The 15,150-nt window shown below is 42.2% G+C and overlaps 4 protein-coding genes across 7 annotated transcripts; 2 read left to right on the top strand and 2 right to left on the bottom strand.

Moving 5' to 3' along the window:
* The first annotated feature begins 264 nt into the window (after positions 1-264).
* On the top strand, positions 265-1,657 carry LOC128260012 (uncharacterized). Its single transcript, XM_052992690.1, is given in 4 exon segments — positions 265-714; positions 774-973; positions 975-1,251; positions 1,311-1,657. Coding segments are annotated over 4 exon segments (1,074 nt in total). The 5' UTR covers positions 265-464.
* Positions 1,629-5,795, bottom strand: LOC128259993 (insulin-degrading enzyme). 2 transcript variants are annotated; one of them, XM_052992661.1, is made up of 13 exons: positions 5,542-5,795; positions 5,347-5,481; positions 5,153-5,287; positions 4,827-5,097; positions 4,541-4,769; positions 4,284-4,486; positions 4,109-4,194; positions 3,592-4,051; positions 3,172-3,522; positions 2,878-3,109; positions 2,318-2,817; positions 2,047-2,256; positions 1,629-1,987 (listed from the first exon to the last, which is right to left on the bottom strand). In XM_052992661.1, exons 1-13 carry the CDS (start codon positions 5,595-5,597, stop codon positions 1,760-1,762), a joined length of 3,096 nt encoding a protein of 1,031 aa, XP_052848621.1. In that variant the 5' UTR covers positions 5,598-5,795; the 3' UTR covers positions 1,629-1,759. The 2 variants fall into 2 exon arrangements, with proteins under 2 accessions (XP_052848621.1, XP_052848622.1); XM_052992662.1 differs by having other exon boundaries at positions 5,347-5,795.
* A 574-nt stretch (positions 5,796-6,369) lies between these two features.
* On the top strand, positions 6,370-13,060 carry LOC128259996 (rho-related BTB domain-containing protein 1). Of its 3 annotated transcripts, none has more exons than XM_052992666.1 (13): positions 6,370-6,707; positions 8,740-8,971; positions 9,034-9,137; positions 9,198-9,395; positions 9,796-10,311; positions 10,390-10,648; positions 10,802-10,915; positions 10,978-11,064; positions 11,129-11,212; positions 11,275-11,517; positions 11,720-11,990; positions 12,252-12,426; positions 12,489-13,060. In XM_052992666.1, exons 2-12 carry the CDS (start codon positions 8,792-8,794, stop codon positions 12,401-12,403), a joined length of 2,208 nt encoding a protein of 735 aa, XP_052848626.1. In that variant the 5' UTR covers positions 6,370-6,707; positions 8,740-8,791; the 3' UTR covers positions 12,404-12,426; positions 12,489-13,060. The 3 variants fall into 3 exon arrangements, with proteins under 3 accessions (XP_052848626.1, XP_052848628.1, XP_052848625.1); XM_052992668.1 differs by having other exon boundaries at positions 9,796-10,332; positions 12,273-12,426; XM_052992665.1 differs by having other exon boundaries at positions 9,796-10,332.
* Positions 13,061-13,062: 2 nt separating this feature from the next.
* Positions 13,063-15,116, bottom strand: LOC128260005 (charged multivesicular body protein 7). The gene is made up of 4 exons (XM_052992681.1): positions 14,545-15,116; positions 14,161-14,380; positions 13,891-14,100; positions 13,063-13,615 (listed from the first exon to the last, which is right to left on the bottom strand). Exons 1-4 carry the CDS (start codon positions 15,013-15,015, stop codon positions 13,164-13,166), a joined length of 1,353 nt encoding a protein of 450 aa, XP_052848641.1. The 5' UTR covers positions 15,016-15,116; the 3' UTR covers positions 13,063-13,163.
* Between the last annotated feature and the right edge of the window lie 34 nt (positions 15,117-15,150).

Here is a 15,150-nt window from a genome sequence, read left to right as displayed (position 1 = left end):
TTTCCAATTCTTAATCAGTTGATTAAAGGCACAATTTAAATTATAAGATAAATATTGTTTGAGCCGAAAAAAACTTTATGATCATTTAAAAAAAAATTGTTTTTATTTTTATCTTTTCCTTTCGAACTGCAAGTTAGGCCAAAACTCTCACAAAAATTGTATATTTCTGTTACACCGCTGAGAATAAATATTGTGCGAATGTGTTTCATTCATTCATATTTTATACTAGAGAAACGATCAAAAATGGTCACTATTTTTAGAGTTTGGTGGGAGGTTCCCAATCTAAAAGTAGTTCCACGCACCAGCACACAAGAGACACACCGAGAAAGAAATAAAACTACGTGCACCAGCGGCTCAAGGTGGTGCTGCCCAAATAATCAGCCTTTGCCAATTTCTCAAAATACGATATTGCGATCGACAGTTGTGAGTGTTGCGTGTTTCAAGCAAAAACCTACCATAGCTGAATGCTGCTTGCAATGGACAAGAGGTCGATTAGATGGATCTTCTGCCTGGTTCTCTGCTCAATGGTCATGGGATTGGAGGAGGAAACCGACAGAGGACTACTCAACATCACTAGCAATCCGTCGGATACCGAAAGGGTTCCAAAACTGCCCAGCGAGGTGCAAAAAGCTGTGTGCACTGTGACTGCGGGGGAGGTGAAAGCATCTGCCGAGGCTGTCACCACAAAAACCCTGAAAGGAGTCTGTGGATCAGGTGTGTCAAGTGATCTATTTACCTTTTCTTCTTAAAATCAACTATAAGTTTGGGTTCAGATGAAATGAACATGGCATTTAGGAGCCTGGAGAACAAACTTTACGAGGAGCTGCGTGTCATGAAACTGATTTTGGTGCATTTGGCCAAGGCAAACGGACTGAAAGTTAACACCGCAATGCCAACACCTGTGCCCACTCCACTTCCACCCATCAAACCATTGAATCCCTCTGCTCTGCCCCACTTCAAGGCGGTAGATCCTGCCTAAGCGTTTAACCAATTCAACTAATTTTAAAACTGAGGAAAACGAGGTGGACCCCGACTTTGGTGCTAAAAAGTCGCCCACTCTAAAGAATTTAGAGACGAATGGGAACTCGGATCAGGGAGCTCGAGAAGATGAAGTCGACAAGTTCAATAACACCGTGCTGGCCAATCAGGATGTAAAGCTGTTCACCTACTACTGGAAACTGGAGAACGTTACGGAGCTTATCAAAGCCCCCAAATTGGCCACCGTCAGTAGCCCAATATTTAGCTTTAAAGGTAAGATAAATTCGAGTTGAAATGCATCCCCACTCTAATTGAACCCTACCTTTTATCAGGAAAATCACTGCAACTCAAGTGCACCTTCCATCACATGAATCGGGAGCTGCTGAACTTGCAGCTGGGTTACGGCATCTTTAACCCGCAGTCAAAACCTGGCCAAAGCAATAACATATTGCTGGAAATGGACGGAATCTTTCAAAATGCCAAGTGGAACGAGGATGTGGCGCTGAAGCATAAGATCTCCATACTGGACCAGAACCACCTGCACCGAAGGACACAGGACCTCAGCTCTCAGGCGCTCAACAAACTGGACATGGGCTTCTCCATCCCGAACAGCGTACTACTGGGCAGCACGTTCATCAAGCAAAACGCTCTGCTGATACAGATTCTTTTATATTTGTGAATGACAGAACAACGTTTGTATCCGGTTGGGCTATTAAAACAAAGAGAGACCAAAACCATGTGCTTTTTAAAAGACCTGCTTCATTCATATCCCTGTTCCACTTTAAAGCTTGCTGCGAGCTCCCTTGGCCTTGATGTCGAGGAATGGCAGTGCGATGGGGTACAGCTCCTTGCACGACTTGAAGGTCACAATATCGCTAATAGGCTTGTGACGCTCCATGTTCGTGATCTCCACTGGCTCTGCCTCGGTCGTGGCATTCTCGTCGGTTTGCTGGGACACAATGTGAACGGATAGAACGCGTCGCTCATCGCCGTCCTTTGCGATGAATTTCTGTAAATAAAAATAGGTCAAATAGGGCAGCTTTGATATCGCGTAATATATCCACGCACCTTGAAGTACTCTACAAAATCGGCCTTGCTTATCTTACGCAGGATTGCCACCTCAGCCTCTTCCCTTTCGAAGTGATACGTCTGCATGGCTATTTCGCCATAGAACTGGCTGAATTGCTGGAAAATAGTCTTCGGCTTTTCCAGCTTCTTCACCGCCAGAGCCTCCTTGTGTCGCTCGAATTCATCCAAGGGCATATCCTCAATTACTTGCTAAAAGCGTGAGAAGTAAGTAATACGATTCGTGTAATAGACGATGGATTTGGTTTATTACCAGATAAGTTTGCAGAAAGTTCTCGATGCGATCCTCGACGAAGGACGGATGCTTTGCTGACTGCACAATGATGCGAATGCCATTAGCTCCATTCACCTTACGCACGCCACTAAACACAATGTAGCCCAATTGTTCCTTTGTGCGCAGACAATCGTAGCAAGGTTCGGAGAGCACCTGGGAAACCAGGTTCACCATTATATTTGTGTGATCCGTTTGTGCGCCGCACTGCAGGTAGAGCTGTGTGCAGGAGCTCTTGTGGAACTCGTTTTCCTTTTCGAATAGGTAGCTGTCGCCAGCAAGCAGCTTATACTCCCGCTTCTTTAGCATTTGCCGTGCCAGAATGGGAAGTTTTGACGCATTGGTTGCCTCCAGGCGGTTGTTTACTCGTCCCGCGATGTCTGTAGCCTGTTGCTTGGTCACATTGCCAAAAATGAAGCACTCCGTGTGCAGCCGTTGGAAAAACTCCTTAGCAAAGTTCAACACTCGATCGTAGGTAACGACTTTAAAACAATATTATTAGTCCACACATTTAGCAGTAATATTACAAGCTAAGTACTTACGTTCCATGGCGTCCAAGAGCTCCACATTCGCCCAGGCATTTTCAGTTAACAACAGAGCTAAATAGTAGATGGAATGCTGATAGGGTTGCTCAGCCTTAAAGTTTTTCAGTGAACGTACGTATTCCTCCTTAAGGATGTCGAATCGTTTCTCGTCGATGGAGAAGTCAAAGAGGTGATCTAAGAGCTTTTCCAGAAGAACAACCTGCTTGTCACTGAATCCTCTTATGGTGAACTGAAAGTGAGGGAGTTTTAAATTAAAACAGTTGACATTTCTCTTATTTTGGTAGAACTCACATCAATGCCGCATGTCTTGCCCATCACACTGAGTTTAAGGCTGGCCAGCTCCGCATCGTACAAGTACTCGTTGAGCTGATCTTTGAGCAGCATCACCATCATATGGTTAAGATTGCAATTTAGGGGATCCAGATAGGCAATCGGATTGGACATGTCGAATGTCATGCAAGCCTTCGGTTTGTTAAACTGATTGTCCTGTTTGTGCCACACCCGCAAAATGGGCGTATCCATAATGATCGTTGGATGTTTGGGAGCATCGGCAGGAACCTCGGAAATGTCAAAGTTCGTGGGTATAAAGCTGTTTGGCAGTGCCAATTTAAGGTTCTCGTTAAGATCACAGTTCTCCCAGCTCTAAAAATATTTAGATTTTGTTATTTTATAAGTTATTTTATAACTAAATATTTACTACGTAATACTTACTTGCACCGTGTCCTTGGTCACGCGTTCCACGCCGTACTTGGTTTTGTAGTATGGCTCCGCTTGATTGCAATCCTGCTCAAAACTCTGACTCACCATTACGATGCGACTCTTCGCGGGAACAAGCTCGTCCAATAAACTTTTAATCAGATCCGGACGCCATTCGTTGCTCATATATGGAGCGATAAGTACCTCCTCCAGGGGGAATATCTGCATGGACGAAACGGCATGCGTGACTAAACTCTCCGGCTGCTCCTTTTCCTTAAACCGGAATCTCATTTCGTTAAGTTTCACGCACTCGTCGAAGATCCACTTCTTGGGACCCTCTTCGCGCAGCATTCCCAAATACTGAAACACGATCTTAACAATGTCATCCACGTGCTCCAAGCCCTCCTGTGTCAGGTCGACCACAATGTCGAAAAAGCCAAAGCCGTTTTGCGTGTTCTGATGTCCGGCCATAAGACTGAAAAAATTAAGGGATGTTAACTATGAATCAGGTACTTAATTCAGATAAACTTACTCATTGCACCAGCCCAGGCGCCGCAGCTCGGATAAAATGCTTCCCTTGCCCTCATGACCGATGAGGTGTGTCAAATAGTTGTCGGGCTATAATTAAAGAAGAGGATCAGTGGGCTTACTACAGAGGAATCCTCAGATTGTTTCGTAGCCACATCGCCGTGGCACCTTTAACTTACGCCCGACTTGTAGAACTGGGTCAAATCGTCTGTGGTAAAGCTTATTGTCAGCGATCGGATGTCTTTAATAGGCACTATTTTAACCTTTTGTCCGTAGCGCTCATCAGCATACGGGTGACGCGGCCAATCGGGAACATCAACGTTTTTGTTCTCGATTTCGGAGAATTTCTCCAAGACCATGCCCTCAAGTTCGTCCAGCGATTCTGTTCAGTAAGACTGATTAGTAACTAAATGAAAACTAATAGAATAAAACCAACCTTTGCCAATGACAGCCAGGCACATGATGTTGGCGGAGTACCACTTCTTGTGGAACTTAAGCAACTCGTCCCGTACATCAATGTTCTTAGACTTGGGTATTTCCGAGAGCGTGGTCTTGTTGCCGCTGCCAAACTTGCTGTAGGCATGATCTGGCTTGGCAAGGTGCCGGTTCACCTGTTTGATACGCCACAAGTCGCTGGGCAAGTTCTTCTCGTGCTCCGAATTAACCTGAAATTCTTTAGTTTATAGTTCTGTGAAAAATAATACCAAGCCATCTGTGTTTACCGCATTGATTTCCCTTTCCGTGGCGCTGGGCGTGAACAAAGGCGCAATGAAGAACTGGGCAAAGCGATCCAGGGCTCCATCCAACTTATCCGGTGCCACGTGGAAGTGGTACTTGGTCATCAGGGGATAGGTGGCGGCGTTGCTGCTTCCACCGCTTTGCGACAGGTATGTGGTGTAGCCATTCTCGTGCGGATACTTCTCGGTGCCCAGGAAGAGCATGTGCTCGCAGAAATGTGCCAAACCGGGCAGGTTCGTGGGATCGGACATGTGGCTGCAAGGGTTTAATTTATTAGAGGGGTTTTCAAATGTAATTTGGTCCAAATTACCCCACTTGCACGGACAAAGCTGCCGCCGAGACATCTGTGTTGGGATCGCTGATCAGCAGGACCTTCAGGCCGTTTTCCAGCTGCAATCCTCGGTAGTCACGTGTGTCCTGTAGCGACTTTTCAATGTTGTTTAACCTGTGGAACAGAAATCTTAGCCATTAGATCATCTTCAATACAAATGACACAGCAATTACCTCAGAATCGGCTCCATGTTGTCGGGCTTCCTGGTCGCGGACTTTTGCGAACCCTCGGCAATGGTCATTTTGGGTTTGTTCAGGTTACTGATCGATCGTTGTGATACTACTATGCTGGTCCTCACCGCACTTGACCTATGCGAAATAAGGTTTTAGTCGGATCCGCTGGCGAAAATGTTATTTATTGCTGCCAACCGTCGACCAAAAACCGCTGTTAAGGCAAAAATCGATTTTCTGCACGTAAGATACATTGAGTTTCTGAAATACAAGTAACGTCGGAACTCCGGCTTCACGTAGCGCCCCTACGTTCGAAATTTCTGAAGTGGGCGGAGTAAGTTTTTGTGCCGGATGTTTTCGCGTTTAATCAATTTTAGACTTTCTTTTGCCAAAAGATAAATTCTTCTTGTTTCGCAACAACTACAATAGCAAATAATCATCTGTTCGCAGGGTTGCCAAGGTTCTGAAAAAGAACACAAGTGTCATGCGTTGCCAGATCATTGCTTTGGCAGTAGTTCCGAAGCGGTGTTCCCTGTTCTAAAGCGAATTTCGAATTAAATTAAAGAAAAGAGAATTTTTTTTTTAATTTTTTGTCTTGATTTCTAAGTAAAAGAGTTTTTTAATTTACCAACGTTTTTTTTATAGGTAATCTGATATTTTACATTAATATTTAACAAACTGTTAAGTTTTAGTATTTTATTTATTTGGCTTATTTTTCATTCTAACTTTTTGCATATAATGTAAGTACTGATAAATACGTATTCAAATTTTGATATATCTTGTGTATACCTTGAACCTGAATTTTAAATGAATAAATAAAAATACATACCAATCAATATTACAATATAAATTTCAGAGTGTTTTATCTTAATGTATTTATTATTAAGTTTTGCCATAAATGAAGTAAAGGGAACCTTTGAGAAACGACCGTTGCAACAGCCCTAAAATTAAGCATTATAAAAATAAATATCCCGTGCATTCCCGTTCTTCGATTATCTGGCAACGCCACCCAACCAACATCCGCAGTTGTCCAACACTGGCCTGCTACCGTCAAAGCGCGTAGAAGAATTGCGGGCTGTAACTGCATTTTATTATTTTATTGATAGTGCTACTGGCAAAAACAATCACTTGCTAATCCGCCGCAGTCGTTTGCCAAATTGCAGCGATGCCATTTCGCCAACCGTAAAGTGTGTACAAATCCGCAAACTGCGTCGTTATTGATGTGTGGGTGCAGAAATAAATGCAAATTGTTGTAAAATGCTGTGCACTGGTGTGCGTGTTGATGTTGATAAGTGCAATACGCAAAAGTAAGAACATTGAGGCAAATATACGTATAATCCGGGGTAATACGTATAATTCCAGAGGTAAGTACGCTCTACGTCCGCGGAGATACATCCGTTTCGATTTGACCAGCAATCAAGTTAAGTTCTAATCAAATTGTTTACCCACTAAAGCTTTGTGTGCGCGCGTGTGTGTGTGTGTGTGTGTGCAAAAAGTGCAAGTGCTATCTGCTGCGTAAAGGTTAAATATGGTCTTAAATTGAACGATTTTTCTTATTTTTTTATTCTTGAAATGGGCCAAGTTTAGCGGAGTGTGGGAACTTCAAGATCCCCTCTCAAAGTTTCCGTGCCTTTGTGTGTGTGTTAGTTTTTGGTAACGGTGTTTGTGACCGTTTTGCAATGGCACGAGAAAATCAATAAGCTTGCAAAATTGAAAAAAGGAGACTTCCCAGACATGGCAAAATAGCCCAAAGATTGCCGCTACAATATGCCATACGTTAATTATGCTAATATGCTGGCGTGCTCTGCAAATTCTCGAGAACCGGAATGCCTAATGCATAATTACTATGGCAGTTTCACACCTCGCATGATGAATTACTTAGATCCTCTACAAAAAAAATATTTAATTTTCGTGTGCCTAATGGGAAATAAGAATTCAATTTGGGGAAATATGTAAAACTAAAATTGAAAAACCCTGTGATTGTTTTTTTTGTTTTAAGTCTTGATCCAAATGGTTATTTTTTTTAAACCTGTCTCTACAGGCTTTTAAATTCCGCTTTCAGTACCATTTTTTATATATTCAACGTTTTCGTTAAGCGATTTAAATAAATATTAATATATATTAATATAAATATTTCGTAAATCGTCATTTCATACTGGATCCTAAACAACACATGAATTAACACTTCAAAAATTAAAAATAGGAAAATCCTTTCATAAAAAATACTTAATAGCTAAAAAACGTTAATAAAAGGTATTAAAATTTTTAAAAATATAAAGTGTTAAAATAATAATTACTAACAAAGATGCTTAGCAGAAGAGGGTAATACATTTTATGGGCTCCTTTTCTAAGTAAAAAATTGTGCTAATTTTTGTTATATACCATTATTAAAATATTTACGTTAAAATCTAGTTTGCTATTAGAAAGATAAATTCATTGGCGGTTTGGAGAAAAAGATGGGATATGTATATAATTCATAGGGTTAACGTCCCTCCATGTGCGTTGACCACAAGTGTCGAGACACACTCCTTTTGAAAGAACGATCACATTGCCCAACCTCCCAGAGGGTCTTCAATTGTATTGTTGTTGTTTTGGAATTGAAGAGCTTCCGAAAATAGACTGCCGCTCGTCGAGAAGATCGGACAATGGATTCCCATGCAGCGTGGGCCTTGCACAGGAAGAAGCGTGCTCATTGAGGACTGAAGGCAGATATTTTTAGTGCAGTCCATCAATTAAGTTCAATTAGAGACCAACAGAGCTTATCGCTCCGTGTCTGATGCACTGGTTTTCACTTTCTCCGTGACGATCGCGGGTCAATGAATTTATTTGTCTGATAACTGGGTCCAATAGATTTCTCGGTATATGATACCAAAGTTCCCATAAAAAAAATGTGAGCCTTGGCTATCGAGTTTTATGATAGCCATAGCTCATTAAGTAAACACAAACAAACAGAAGTTTGCAGTCTAAACATTAGTTTTGTTAATGTAGATCAGTTATGCATGTTTACGTTAAATGTTCACCGTAGCTGTAGCTACATTACAAATTACAAACTACACTTTAACTTGATAAACATCAAATTTATCGAAATAAATATAGGTAAGAACTTTGGCCTTTACCGACATCTTTCTTACATGAAAAAAAAAACATGAAAAAAATGAAAATTTTAGGGCGTTTTAATGACAGTGATTTCACGTATTTAAATATTATGTCAAAAGACTGCAACATTTTCGTTGTCTTTCTGCTGTATTAAAAGCTTATTTCTCACAGACTAAAAATTTACCACTAGAATTTTGATTATTTTAAACAACATTTAAAAAGTGCAGATTAAGTTTAAAGTTTTTTCTTACTGGTAAATTATAAAAATAATTAACTATTATTTAACATATTCCATTCTAGATTCCATAACCTAGTCGTGGCATTTGAATCATTGCCGAAGTGCGCACCCAAAATGGACAACGAGCAGCCGCATCAAGAGTTGGTGAAGTGCGTCCTAGTGGGGGACACGGCGGTGGGCAAAACGCGACTGATCTGCGCAAGAGCCTGCAACAAACACGTCTCCCTGTCCCAGCTACTTTCCACACATGTGCCGACCGTCTGGGCCATCGATCAGTACCGCATATATAAGGATGTATGTTGGCATTTAAAACATGCAAACCAATCCCTTTAACTCCGCGCTTTCGCAATTTTAAGGTACTCGAGCGATCGTGGGAGGTGGTGGATGGAGTCAATGTCTCACTCCGCCTTTGGGACACATTTGGGGACCACGACAAGGATCGCCGTTTTGCCTATGGCAGGTTTGTTACCATTCAAACGCTTTCAATGTAAGAAACTACAGTTTTTTCCTTGACCAACAGATCCGATGTGGTGTTGCTATGCTTTTCCATTGCCAGTCCGATTTCCCTGCGCAACTGCAAGATGATGTGGTATCCGGAAATTCGCCGCTTTTGTCCGGATGTGCCCGTCATTCTAGTGGGCTGCAAGAACGACCTGCGCTATATGTACCGCGACGAGAACTATCTTTCGTATTTTGGCGAGAAGGGAACCTTTGTACGGTATGCTTAGCTAGCAGGTTTCAGCCGGTTTTCTCTCAGTTTTCATTTTCTAATTACAAATCTTGTGGCTCTTCTTATTAATTCAATTATTCTTTAAGTAGAAATCTATTTTTAACTTCTTAGTGAATGCACACTCAAGAGCTAATTCAATGTTATCAAACTGAGAAAAACCGCTTTTAGGGGATTTCGGTGATTCAATAACATTTGGGGTGTTTGTGAATTAATTGAATTGTAAAAGCCTACTTCTTAAAAAAAGTATTTACATCAGATTGTTTTGTTTGATAAAATAATCTAATTCAGTTAATTTACTGAGTGAATGGGTTTAATTGGTGTGTTAATGTTTATTTACCTATGTGATTATTTAATTTAAAATTGATTACTCGCACAATCTTTTTTGCAGAGCCGCTTTGAAGAGTGACCTGGTTATGCCGGATGAGGCACGTGCCGTGGCCAAGGAGCTGGGGGTGGCCTACTACGAGACCAGCGTCTTTACCTACTTCGGGGTGAATGAGGTCTTTGAAAATGCTATCCGATCCGCGTTGATTGCGCGCCGACAGCAGCGCTTCTGGATGACGAACCTGAAGAAGGTACAGAAGCCGCTGTTGCAAGCGCCGTTTCGGCCACCAAAGCCGCCACCACCGGAGGTCACCGTCATGGTCGGTCACTACAGGCAGGACATCTACAACATGTTCCTGTCGCAGGCCTACACCGACCTCGTCCTGGTCGGGGCGGGTGGCACCAAGTTCGCCGTGCACAGATTCATGTTGGCCGCTGCGTCCAGCATCTTCCAGCGCCTGCTGAGCACGGAGTTGACTGACATGGGCGGGCGGAGCAGCAGCGAATCTAGTATGGTCAGCTCCACGTTCGGCGAAGCCACCATAGCGGATTTCAACGACGACACTGAATCGCTCATCCGGTACGAATCACGCACACAACGGTGGGTATCGGCCCTTGATGTTGATCAGCTAATCATTGAGCAATTTGTACTCGGCAGCATGTGGGAACACTTGAAGCGGCGATCCAGCTATCAGGCGTTACCTTTAATGGAGTCCAAGCGGTCCAACGATCTGTACAGGGAGCTGCATCACCCGGTTCTGCAGAGCATTCGCCTGGTGCACGTCGAGAACCAGAGGGGTGTGAACGGGCTGCAGACGATTGTCACACTCAGCAAACTCATCTCCCCGCAAGCTTTGCACCAGTGCCTGAGATTTATTTACACTGGTACCATTGACAAGGATTGCAATAATCTGCAGGTAGGATGCGTTATTGCTTCTGGCAAACATTTAAATATAATCTAACTAGACATCCATACGTCACAAGATGAAGCATTAGAAATTATTACATACTATTTTATTGTGTGAATTTTGGATTAAAGCTTAATGAGTTTTAATTATTTGTGATTACAGGAAATTAGAGAAGCTGCCGATCTGTTAGAACTGCCGCAACTAACTCAGCTACTTTCCAGGCCTCAAACAGTTATGGAGAACTCCAGCGATGAACCAAACCCGCACATATGTCTTGTAAGAACTTTGATAACTCTTATAAACAAACAGTCATTAGCATTATCTCTATCGTATTTTAGCGCATCAAAGAAAGCATGGAAAGGCACTGCATTGGTGACGGATGTTTCAGCGATGTCACCTTCGAACTGGACGACGGCTTAATGAAGGTATATAATTTTACTCACCATTCAATGCAATCTATTTAACTTATGTACCTTCGATGAATTGCAGGCACACCGCGCTGTGTTAGTTGGTCGTTGTGATGTCATGCGCGCAATGTTGTTAGGTGACTTTCGCGAGGCGCATTCCAATGTGGTAGGAAGAGTTATTACTTTCTCGAATCCTTCAATATTAATTTGAAATCCCTTTTTTTCAAGATCGTATTCCCAGGCGTTACAATTTACACATTCCACAAGCTGCTGTGCTACCTGTATACTGACCAGATTCCGCCAATCTCGGCCGTCAAGTGCCTCAACCTCCTGGAGCTGGCCAACCGACTCTGCCTGCCGCGGCTGCTAAACCTGGTTGAGTGTCGCGTTATCGAAGATCTCACTCTGATTTCCCAGAACGAAACCAATGAAACGGTGGATCACTGTCTAAAGTTGCTGGAGCCAGTAAAGGTATACATAGATTAATTGTTTAAACATAAATTAAAAGTCAATTAAAATATGCAGTTAAAGTAATCTTAAATCAAATCTTAAGTCAAATCTTAAATACCTTTGACATTTTAAAATATAAGTTCGATCTCAAAATCGTATAAAGATTTTTAATTAATTATAATATTAGTTTGTATTCTTTACTAAAGCAACATTTCATCTCCAGCTGCACAACGCACATCAGTTGGCCGAGTGGTGCATGTCGTACCTGTGCGTCAATTACAACCTTATTTGTAAGTTCTCACTAAAGGGTCTGAAGGCGCTGCATCAGGATAATCAGGAGTATTTGCGGGAGCACCGCTGGCCTCCAGTCTGGTATCTGAAGGACTACGACTACTATCAGCGCTGCCTGAACGAGTTGAACAAGGAGTTGAAGCTGAAGACCTCGAGGCGAGAGTCTCCAAGCGATGACGAGGGTTGTCTGTGCTTCACGGGTGGTAAGTGTTGCTACTCTTACGGAATTATCTGCTCCACATCCCAGTACACTTGACATCCCAGACCCAATCAGCTCAGGTTTTAGTTTCAGCCAGATAATACTTCTTTCAATGCTAGCTCTAAAGGATATTGTATGTACCACTGTCATGGTTTGTATTCGTAGTCAGGGGTCTCGTTATGGTTTTCCTTTCCTTTTGATTTCCTTGCTCATTTACAACGACAACGCCATCATCGTTATATTAATGTGCGAAATTTGGTCAAAGTATTCTCTTGCTGGCTGTTAGGTAAATCGAAGCGCAGCGGAGATGTGAGTGGAACCGCGGAGAACAGCAATGCCGATAATCAGATCTTCAACAGTGCTGGCAATTCAATCAACCACATCGATCTGGAGGCGGACATGGACCTGAATCTCTGACACCCGGCCCTCGGGCAAGGAAGGTCGGTAAACTTGTATGGTGGAAAATTAAACAATTTGTGATGACTGCATTGATATCTTTCAGATCACTGCGCTTCATTGTGATCCTGCCGGTCCTGATCTGTTTCATCTGTACGATTTTAAGTATTTTGATACTTTTCCAAATCCACACATAACAAACCTCAAGTACACACGATTCGACGTGGGCGGGAATGGATGGGGAGTGGCGCGTCTGCTTTTGACATTACGCAATATATAGAGCGCAAATTTGCCTTAGTGATTACTAATACATAAGCCCAACATAGCTCGACCCAGAAGAATGGAGCATACTGCAAAGTGCTTCGGATTTCTTATATTTATACGCCTATATATAATGCAAAGCATAGACGAGTATGTATGCACATGCACCTCGGCGATGCGAAGCATTTCGCTGTATTGCCTTACGATATATCGGTGTACACTCAACCTGTTCTGCACGATTCCAAGGACGCAGACATGTGTATATCCTTATATTTGTACCTTTACCTAAGACATGTATGTATGTATATTTTTGAATTCCTACTTACGGAAACATTTGTCTAGCCATAGCCCTAAGCAATACTTTATGATAAGGACGCATTTTGTACAGAATGATAGAATAAAGCAATTACGAACAAATCTTCCTTGTTTTCTCTAAAAATGCTACAATTAATTTATTAACTTTCGTAACAAAACAGTTCACATGCCACTTATATCAGCACAAAATAAAAAGAAAGTAAATTTAGAGTCCCTGAACTGCTTTCACGGTTCTGGTACTCGATTGAGAAACGGTACCATCCTCAACCTCTAGATCTTGCAGCATGGAAATCATCTCCTCGTCCGTGATCACAACCTCCGCCTTTCCGTTGTTTTTGATGAGTGGACTGAACACTGCTGGCGATGATTCGCCACACAGTTCGCGTAGTTCCTTTTCTAGCTGATCCTCCTCTTGGCTGACGTCCTCCACGACGCTGTTGGACATAACGTCCTGGACTTCCCGATGCTGGTCCAGAGTGTCCCGCACATCGGCCAGAACTTCGTCGACATTGTCGTACTTCAAGCCAGAATCCGAAAGCACTTTCTTCAAGGTATTGGAACCGATTTTGTAAGCATCTAGCACAACGCCGCTGTTTTGTGCCTCATCCACGCTGGACAAAAGGGACTCGATGTTGTGCAGGGCAATACTGCGACGTTCTTATCAAAAAATCAGAATGAATGGTTACAAACGTCAAGGAGTAGATATTTCATTGTATTAAAGACTGTCTACTGGTTAAAGTTAGACTTTAGGAGTCTTCAGCTCGTCTTTTTGATAAACTAAAAGTAACTAAAAAACGAATGAAATTGTATGTTTTAGACCTACTTTTAGCTTACCATGAAAACGAAAAAAAATGAAGCTATGTTTGATATAACTTATACTCGAACAGTAGACAGTATTTTGGAAAATAAAAAAATTTTAATTTGGGCATTACCATGATTCTTCTCTAGAAGATGCCTTTTCCGGAGATATGATTTGGCCATTTGCCGCTTGTTTTCTTTTAAGTACTGACGCGCTTTGTCGTCGTTTAACTTGATTTCTTCCTCCAGGTCTTCCAACTGCTTGAGTAACTGGGCCTGAGTATTTTGAAGGTTGTGAACGGCATGATCTTCCTGACTGATATTAAGATCATCGCCTTGTTTTTCTAAAATTAAGAACATTAATTCATAAACGTATAATGGCCTTTATAAATGCCAAAACTTACTTGGTATTTTGACCAAATGAATTTGCCGTAACCCTTTTTCTATCTGAAATTCCAGACCGACAATTTGACGAACATTTAAGGCCAACAAGCACACACATAAATCCTTATCTGAATAAATGCGAACTTCTTGAGATTTACAAAGTGATTTGAACGCATCGAAATGCAGGAGTTTTCCGCTGTTTTCCCGCAAGACTTTTTCGGTAATGAGTTCGCAAATGTTCTGTAAAAATATAAAGTTTAATTACTTTGTAAACACAGCTCTTAAAGATTTTAATAACAAATAACAATATTACCAAAAAGCTTTCACTTCTGTAGAGGCCCAAATGTAAATCTATTAAAAGCGATTGTATAGCTATCTCTATATTATGTACTACCAATACATACGTTTAAGACATCAAGGTGAATCCACTCGACTAAGGAAGAGGCCTCCAGATCCTCCGCCACCACGCTGTGTTTGATCTTGGACCAGCTCCAAGAGAGGGGACGCTTCACCAGGCTGTTGACCAGCCAGCCGCCCCAGGAATTCGCCGGATCGTGCTCGAATTCACTGCGAGAACGGATCTGTTTTCTCTGCTGCATCTCGGAAATCACGGTATCCAAACAGGCGGGTAGTTGGTCACCACGCATGAACTGCAGTTGCAGGTCCCGCAGACTGAAGATGGGTCTTCCACTGAACTTTAGGTACTGTGCAATCAGATCCTGCCAGAATTTCATTTTTGCGTCGTAATCCTCGGTGTCCAGGTGTCTTGATCGGAACATGGCGAACTGCACCTGCATAAGGGCGTTATCCTTCCAGCTCGCGGGGAAGCTAAACTGGACTTTTCCATTTTCCTTTTCGCCGCTTGCCAGGCTCATCTTGAAAACCTCAATTTCCGCTGGATCATAAGAATTGCGCGTCTTTTGTGCTTGTGTTTTTGTTCGACAGCTTAGTCAGCTGTTTCGTAGTGTTGCAAATTGATTCAAAATTTGTACAGCTTGTAAATAAAGTTC

Source organism: Drosophila gunungcola (genome assembly GCF_025200985.1).
Source record: "Drosophila gunungcola strain Sukarami chromosome 3L unlocalized genomic scaffold, Dgunungcola_SK_2 000014F, whole genome shotgun sequence".
In the NCBI taxonomy this organism is placed as follows: Eukaryota; Metazoa; Arthropoda; class Insecta; order Diptera; family Drosophilidae; genus Drosophila; species Drosophila gunungcola.
The sequence above is the reverse complement of the archived record's forward strand: the minus strand, read 5'-3'. Positions and strand labels throughout refer to the sequence as shown.